We start from the raw sequence: 9,011 nt of genomic DNA on the forward strand, positions 1-9,011 counted from the left end.
TAAGGCCATCCCAGTTATCTTTCCATTCACTTTCTGATTAATAAAGCAACTTAACGATGATGCCAATGGCAACTACATCACTGTACCATGGTTATATAAGAGAATGTACGCTTGGAAAATATAGTGAAAGTGGACATGAATCACACACACATTCTAAGTGTGAGAACCCATTCACATGTGTGCTTCTACAAAGAGTAAATGACAAGGCATTATGCAAACAGCTGATGCTGCGGTCAGCTTTCATCAGAGAAACTTCCTTCTGTGGGGTTCAGCACTGATGGTGGAGACTCATAACTGATCTATGTACTGAGAACTAACAGCTGCTGAGTGCCCACCATGAACGGGATATGACAACTCTATCACCCTGGAAAAACATAGAAGGAGACAGCAGCAGGAACAGTGGCTTCCAGGCAGGCTGTGGCTATCTATGTCAATCAGCTCAGTGCGGCCATGTGCCCACCTGCACAAGACAGGGCCTGTCAACACCCTGTCATGGAAAAGGAGGACCTCATGGGGTCCCCCCACTCCCTGACAACTCTACACATAGTTAATACTTGGTGGAGGAAGGCTCCTGTGCTCCCGTAAACAAACCCTCACCCTCTCTCCTTCAAGCAGCACTAATGAAATTCGCTGGGGACCCAACAAGATGGTCCACCAAATAATGGTGCCCAAGTTCAATCCCCAAGACCCAAGGAAAGCAGCAGACGTGGGAGGCACAGGAGAAGATAATGGGGTGGGTAATCCCAGTAGTGGGAAAAATGAAATCTCTGCATGTTAGTCCACCGTGATTATTTAATCATTCAGTGTTGAATATATTCATTGTTAGTTATCAGTTTTATTTCACTATCTACTCAAGTCACTGTTAAAATGTGTGACCAGCAGGGCTCCTGACTCATGATGCCAACTCCCTCACATTCCAGAGAACAGAACTCTCTGAGACGGGCTTATCTCATTCTCCCTGTGTACGGACGAGATCTGCCCCAACGTTGTGGCTATGTGCTTTGTTCTGTTCTTTTGAATCTGTTTCCTCTAAAATAACTTATCTGAAGTATCAGGACCCTGATACAGGCGAGTACATTCCCACCACATGGCTCTGAAGCGGGTGAGCATCCAGTGGACAGTAAATATAAAAGCTCTGGCTGCTATCTGCAAAGCCTGAGATGACACCAGGTCCAGCTGCTGGGGCAGGAATTGGTTTAAAGACGGCTCACTGCCAACAGCACAGCAGTCCGCTAGGAGCTAAGAATGAAACAGAAGATCCTGTGTACAGAAGACAGCAGTTTCTCCTTCCTGGATGCAAGTGATATTTGGCAACCTGTGCCTTCCGCCCACTCCCAGTAACTGCTCTCTAATCTCTCTCCTGACTGCCAACCCGCAGTCCCCTCCCCAGCAAAAGTGCTATCAACTTAGGATAGCCAAATGCATTTAGGAGTTTACAATTCTACTACGTGACTTACACAAGAACAACTAATACCTGATTTGTGTAAGGGGATGGTGAGGAGGTGACAAACTGTCCCCATGAAGAGACATGAATGGAGCCTAGAATAAATCTTCCCATTTATTGTACACATAAGGTGTTTATTGAAATCTACTGCCCATTTTTCAGTTATTATTTCTCTTATTTGTGTGTGTCTGTGTGTGTGTGAGAGAGAGAGAGAAAGAGGAGGGAGAGAGAGAGAGAGAGAGAGCACACAAGAGCGCAGGTATCACAGCATGCGTATGGATAACTTTTGGGGAGTCTGCTCCTTGTTTATGAGGCAGAGTTCCCTGTTATTTCAATCACTGGGCTGTATATGTGAGCTTCGGGTGATTCTCCTGTCTCCTTCTCTCCCATCTCACAATGGGAGTGCTGGGACGACAGCCACAAGCCACCAGCGTCTTTACGTGAGCTCTAGGAACTAACCTCAGTTATCAGGGTTGCACAGGAAATGATTTTCCCTCCTGAAACATCATCTTGCCATCCCCCGCCACTGCCCATTTTCGTACTGCACTGTATGAGGTGGGATGGAGCTCAGGAGCAGAGGACGTGTCTCATACAAACCCTACAGCATCTGTCTTTATACTGTTGAGCTTTTAAGAGGTTCTGGAGTCCATGCACACCTTTAACCCTTGTATTCAGGAAGCAGAGGCAGGCGCATCTTTATGAGTTCAAGGCCAGCCTGGTCTACATAGCAAGTTCCACGTCAGTTAGCCATTCTTTTCCCTTTCTTTCTCTGGTAACCTCTGACGCACATCAAGGGTTTTGATGAACTTTAACTATTGTTCCTAGTACGATTTGGGTCTTGGGTATTATTTAAGAAACCACTGCCCAACCCAAGGTAACAAAGACTTATTTCCTAGGTTTCCAAAAATTTAGTCTTACTAAAAATATTACTAAAAATCTGGCTCTTACACTGAGGTCTTTTGATACATTTTTAGTTACGTTTGGGGTTTAAAATAAGACAAATACAAATTTCATAGTAACTCATGTGGCTGTCTAATTGTCTAAGCACTCTCTGTCAGGAAACTGCTCTTATATACTGGAAATGTCTAGCAATTCTGCTAAGGAAAAACCAAACCAAACCAAACAAAAACACCCACTGCCAATAAATGTGTACACTCCTGGTTCTATTCCATTGCTCTATGACGCCACATGATAATTCTGCAGCAAGTTGTAAGATTAGGAAGTATGAATGACCTTTTTCAAAACTGTCTCAGATACTCAGGGTCCTTTGCATTGCCACAGGAATTTCCCAAACCGCTGATGCTGACAGCAATTATGATGAGCTCACAGGCCACCTGGGAAGACTGGCTTCTCAGCAAGCTTAAACAATATGAGAAGGGGGAGGAGATGTCTTTTTGTCTGCATTTATGTAGGTCCTGAGGTCTTCCCATAGGGACTTCACACAAAAGACTAACTCAGTTCCAACTGTAAGTGTCCGTGTTTTATTACTGATATTACCATAAGTAGAATTTTCTAGATTTCATTTTCATTTGTTACTAATAGAAATATAATTTTGTAAAGTTAACCTCCCATCCTATATTTGTTGAGCTTTTTGTTTGTTTTTTTCTTTGTTAAGTGTTGGGGTTTTTTTTTGTTTTGGTTTGAGACAGGGTCACCATATAGTCCTGGCTGGTCTGGAACTCACTACATAGACCAGGCTGGCCTTGAATTCAGAGGTTGACCTGCCGCTGCCTCTCTCGTGCTAGAATTAAGAGTACACCACCAGGTTATGCAAAACATTTCAGCTATTGTACACTGACTTAAATCCGCATTGTAAAGCCAGCACTTACCAAACCTCTCCTGCACCATGAGGGCCACCTCCTTCCCCACCTGAGTGCTCCCAGTGAAGGACAGCAGGTTCACACGCTCATCTCTGGCCATCGTTGTGCTGCCGGGAACAGAAAGGGTCACCTAAGCAAAGCCACCTAGAAATCATGGCACCCGACTGTACCGGCAAGAAGCACGCTATGGGCCCTTGGCAGGACAGTCAAGTCTGTCCACGAGCATGAGGCAATGAGACAAACTCTTCCCAAGCAGAACCACACAGAAAGCTGGCTGACCTGTTCTGTGAGCTGTGTGACAGCCCTTTAGGAAGTCTCCTTAGCTCACGAAGAAAGTTCTTCCTGTACTGAGAAGGAACCGAGACAATATGGCCCTAGTGCTGATGAACACCAGGTGCTTTCAGGCTCATTATCTCATTAAACAATTCCTCTAAGAACAGTCAGACCTGGGGCTGGAGAGCTGGCTCGGCAGTTACAAGATCAACTGCTCTTCCAGAGGACTCAGGTTCAATTCCCAGACCCCACGCAGTGGCTTACAACCACCTGCAACTCTAGTTTGGGAAGACCTGACACTCTTCTGGTTTCTACAGGTACCAGGTACACATGTGGTACATATGCAGGCAAACACTCATACACATAAAAATAAATCTTTTACTTAGAAGAAAAGAACAAGCAGACCTGATGGCACAAGCCTGTAATCCCAGCTTCCTGGAGCCTGAGGCAGGAAAATCACACATTTAAGACCTGTGAGTTCCAAGCCACTGGGCAACTTAGTAAAAAACTGCCTCAAAATAAAAGTCCTCACAGTTACGCTTCAGCCCTCTCCAGGAACCCAGCGAGCATCATAACATTCAGAAGGTGTGGTGGTCTATACTTATAATTCCAGAACCTGAGCTGGGAAGGCAGAAGGATCAAACGTTCAAGTCATCTGCTATCTGGAATTTTCCAGAATCAGTCCCCTCACTTCAACTTCATTTTCTTCTCGATAAAACTCTCCCCACCCCTCACAAATTATACAGTTTTTTTAAAAATTAAAAGCTGTCTAGGCTTTCTAGGTGGTTCTAAGAAACGTAGCTCAGAGACTATGTATTTGAACTTCTGTGTTCATAGTTGTTTGTGCTTCCATTCAGGAGAGCAATGCAGGGTAGCCCTGCATTGGCCTGCAGACTGGACAGCTTGATCTAATCACTCAGATAAAACTCCTCGGGTTCAACCCACAGTCATGAGTGTCCACATGACAGGTGGCTGTGCTTAGCAAGGTCCTCCCTACGTATGCTACTGAGCTGTGCCAAGGCCAACAGAAGGATGCCCAGAGTTCAAGAACAAGAGTAGGCCAAAGAATACAGCACTCATGTTTCAGTGACATTTAAAACCACTTCAGTGAGGACTATGGGGGTTGGAGAGTAGAGAGGGAAGAAGCTAGGTTGTCTAATATTCTCATCTATAGGAACGAAGACATAAGGGCCTCACACCTCAGACCAGCATGGTGACAGGCCTGACACCTAGGGAACCTAACTGGTCAAAGTCTAAGCTGGTAAAACATGACCCCATCTTTCATGATGATTTGGAGAAATTTTAGCCAGTTCTAGACTTAAGACACTGAGACCTCATGCTAAGTAAAAGAGAGAGTCACAAAAGAACTCATAGGTTTCCATTTATACAAAATGGTCCCAGAAGAAAATTCATAGAGACAAAAAGGATGTTAGTGATTGTCAGAAACTTGAGGAAGACGATGGGAAATGGGTGTGAATAGCATAATATTTCTTTCCAGCTCCATCTACACATCCTGGGATAAGATAGCAATGGCTGCCCAACACTGAACGTTCTAGAACAGTGGTTCCCAACCTTCCTAATGCTGTGACCCCTTAATACATACAGTTCCTCATCTTGTGGTGACCACCTATCAAATTAGTTAGTTACTACTTCATAACTGTAACTTTACTAATGTTATGAATCATATGTAAATATCCGATATGTGGCATATCTGATATGTGACCACTGTGAAAGGGCTGTTCAACCCCCAAAGGGGTCTCGACCTACAGGTTAAATAGACTGTTCTAAAAGCTACTCAGTACGAGCTGAGGGTACAACTCGGTGGGAGAACCCGTGCCTAGGTAGCATATACAATACCTGGGCTTCTGCCCCAACACCAAAACAAAACTAACAAAAATCCACTTTCAAAGGGAGGGTTTTATGGTATATGAATCCTGTGGTAGTTAAAACAATGTTTTCTAGGCACAGTCTCAAACTTGCTATGTAGCCGAGGATGGCCCTTAACTTTGATCTTTCTGCTTCTACCTCCAGGGCTCTTGAGATTATAGGCATGTGTCACCACATCTGGTACATTCAGTGATAGGAACTGAACCCAGGATTTCATGTGTGCTAGATCCTGTACTTCCTAGACTACATCCCAGCCCCATTTTATGGCCAGCTAAGGAACTGACAACAGGCTAAGTTCTCAGGCACAGAGTGGGATGTCTCAGCTTTACGTTATAGGTCTCTGGACAAATCAAGTATCAGGAAATTATTATTCACCCAAAATATAAACACCAATAATTTAGTAGGTCAGAAACTAAAAAACCAAGTATTCTTCAGGAAGCTTACAAACTAACAAGTGCCCAGACGCTCTACATTATAATGGCCACAGAAGGTAGACTTGCCTCCTTACCAGCACTGTGTTTGGCTATTGTGGTAGAAGATTCCCACCAAGCAACCCAGGGTCCTTCAACATAAGGGTGCTTGTCATCCATTCACCTACCCGATATCTGCTCCACCACAAACCAGGGAACAAATGGCACCGGGCAGCAGGTTGTCCTCCAAAACCTGGGCTATGATCCTAGGAAGGGAACAGCAGATAAGCTCAGGCAATCATCCACACGAATATTCTTATAAACGAGAGAGAAATCCCTATCACACGACTTCCCTCTTCAACTGACTCTTCAGACACTCAGACCTGGGTTTTTCCTCACAGATTACAAATACGGTTTGCAAACACTTACAAGCAGAAGTCTGTGTTTAAAATAGAGTGTTAAAGGAAAAAACTGTATAGAGCATGAATAGGAGATATATTGCTTGGGTGGTTAAAAAAGCATTTTCATCCAATATTTTCAGCCCAACGATGAAGACACATCTGAGTCAGTTTGACCGATTGGAGGCTGGGGCGTACTCCTCACTGAAGTACACGGATAAGCCTTGCTCTTTCTTCTTTGGTCCCTAACCACATATCCATTAAAATAGTAAGGAAATTAGAAAGGAATAAGTTGTGGAAAGATGAAGGAATTTAAAGAGACTCTATCAGCAAATAAGGTGTTTGACTGTACTCCCGCATCTGCACACACACAGAAGCAGCAAGGGGAAGCAGGGTTGTTTAGCTCAGTTGACAGTATTTGCCTAGTGAAGCCCTGGGTTCAGTCTCCCAACACTGCATAAACCAGGCGTGGTAGTACATGCCTGAAATCTTAGCACTTTGGAGGTAGAGGCAGGAGGATCAGAACTTCCAGGGAGTTCAAGGCTGGCCTGGACCACAAGAGGCCCTGTTCTCCCACCTCCCTTCCCCTGAAAACGAGAAGCAAGAGATGATGAAAGGAAACCAGACGTGGTGGCACACGCACTTTGCAGGTAGAGGCAGAAGGATGCAGAGTTTAAGGTCACATTCAGCTGTGTAAGGAATCTGAGGCCAGTCTGGCTACAGGAGGACCTGTCTCAAAACACAAAACTAAAGCAAAAAGAGATGGAGTGGGGAAGGGAAGTCTCTGAAGCCGAGGACATTACCATGGAGATATATTGGAGGATGGGGCCTGACTTACATAACCCTGAAGTAGCGCAGAGCTTGTATCTGCTGGCTTCAGTAAAAAAAAAAAAACAAAAAACCAGCAGTATCCTATATGCCCAAGGGGCCTGTGCACATGAACATCCTCCTTCACATTAAGGGCTGCAGTTAAACCATGCTTACACACTACCTAACGCTGGCTGTAGCTGTGAGAAATGGGTGACCTAGCCAGGTGTGGTGCCTGTACTAGCCAGTTCTCTCTGCTTGGTTAGTGGTCTGTTCCCTTGACAATAGGCCACATGCATGTCAGTAGCTGGCATCCTTCCACGCAGGTAAGTGCAATGGCATGGCTCAGAAAGAGCCACATAAATTGCTGTGATATTAAAGTCTTACTACCAAAGGACAAAGTTACCTGCTCGCTATGCCGAAACAGACACAACACTTCCCCACCATTAAAAAAAAAACACCATGGGCAGGAGAGATGGCTCAACGGTTAAGAGCACTGACTGTTCTTCCAGAGGTCCTGAGTTCAATTCCCAGCAACCACATGGTGGCTCACAACCATCTGTAATGGGATCTGATGCTCTCCTCTGGTGTGTCTGAAGACAGCGATAGTGTACGCATATACATAAATAAATCTTTAAAAACAAAAAAACAACACCTGCTAAGCGGTGGCAGTGCATGCTTTTAATCCCAGCCCTTGGGAGGTAAGAGACAGGTGGATCTCTGTGAGTTTGAGCCCAGTTTGGTCAACAGAGCAAGTTCCAGGACAGGCAGACACAGAGAAACCCTGTCTCAAAGAAAAAAAAAAGCACACACCTGCACATCATCCTAGCAAAGTATGTTATACCAGGAAAAAGAAAGCCACGCATACTTACTTTGTGACAGCTACACTCACGAGGGACGTTGTCGGTGCTCCTTTCCTAGAGACATTTAAGAGAGACAAAGAGAATTGACTTGAGGAGAGGCAAATAGCTTTCATTTCAAAGAAAAACAGAGTTATAGGTGAAAGCTTCTAATGAGACAACAAATAACACTAGTGACTGAAATGGAAACCTATCCCTCAGGCGGTGTCTCAGGAGCTGGGAACCTCACGAATATAACAACCCTGCTCCAAATGATGCTGAGGGCAGCTGCTGCAGGACCACAGGAACTGTTACGGTAACTGTTAGGGAAGGAAGTGGCGCTGTCAGCTCATAGCTAACACACTGGATTTCAGCACTGGACGATCGTTACTTAGGATTGTCAACTTGACTGGACCAAGCACTGCCTTGCCAGTGCTGAGACACACAGCACTGAAACTTCAAATGTGCCTAAGAAGGGACTTCCAGAGACGATTAACTGAAGGGGAAGACCCACCCGAACATGGGGAGCACCATCCCGTGGTTAGACTCCTGGACTGAAGAAAAGGAGAAAAGGGGGAAGCCAGATACACAGCAGTGATATGAACAAGTTGGTCCCATCACCTTGCTGGCTCCACCATGATGGACTGTTCGCTCCCCAACCCCATCTGTGACCCAAAATACACCTTCCTCACTTGAGTTGCTACTTATCAGGCAGTTGGTCACAGCAATGAGAAAGCTCAGACACAATGCACAGGTTCCTTTGGCAAAATGGTACCAAATCATAAAGCCTTCAAACCATGCTCTGTTTTATAGAGACTGAGAAATGTTCTCTTGATGGCATTACTTAACACTAATAAGTTTGGCTGGGCGCACTCACTGCTGGGCACCTGTAATCCCTGCACTCGGAGCGCTGAGGCAGCAACATGGTCTGGGCTGCAGAGTCAGATCCTGTCTCTCTCTCAGTCCATAAAGTCCTGGAGATGGCAGCACATGCCCATAACACCAGTCCTTAAGAGGTAGAGGCAAGAGTTCAGAGTCTTCCTCTCAAAAAAGAAAGAAAGAAAGAAAGAAAGAAAGAAAGAAAGAAAGAAAGAAAGGAAGGAAGGAAGGAAGGAAGGAAGGAAGGAAGGAAG

At 45.1% G+C, this 9,011-nt stretch overlaps 1 protein-coding gene across 2 annotated transcripts in view; it reads right to left on the reverse strand.

The window, feature by feature from the left end:
- The window catches only part of Aldh7a1 (aldehyde dehydrogenase 7 family member A1), a 53,564-nt gene that overhangs the window by 13,705 nt on the left and 30,848 nt on the right, over nucleotides 1–9,011 (reverse strand). For both annotated transcript variants that reach the window (XM_021151145.2, XM_021151144.1), the window contains 3 exons: nucleotides 7,912–7,956; nucleotides 6,023–6,100; nucleotides 3,274–3,371 (listed from right to left, as the gene is read on the reverse strand). In XM_021151145.2, coding sequence (XP_021006804.1) covers nucleotides 3,274–3,371; nucleotides 6,023–6,100; nucleotides 7,912–7,956 — 221 coding nt within the window. The remainder of the gene's footprint in view (nucleotides 1–3,273; nucleotides 3,372–6,022; nucleotides 6,101–7,911; nucleotides 7,957–9,011) is intronic.

The sequence above is a fragment of the Mus caroli genome, chromosome 18, assembly GCF_900094665.2.
Source record: "Mus caroli chromosome 18, CAROLI_EIJ_v1.1, whole genome shotgun sequence".
Lineage (NCBI taxonomy): Eukaryota > Metazoa > Chordata > Mammalia > Rodentia > Muridae > Mus > Mus caroli.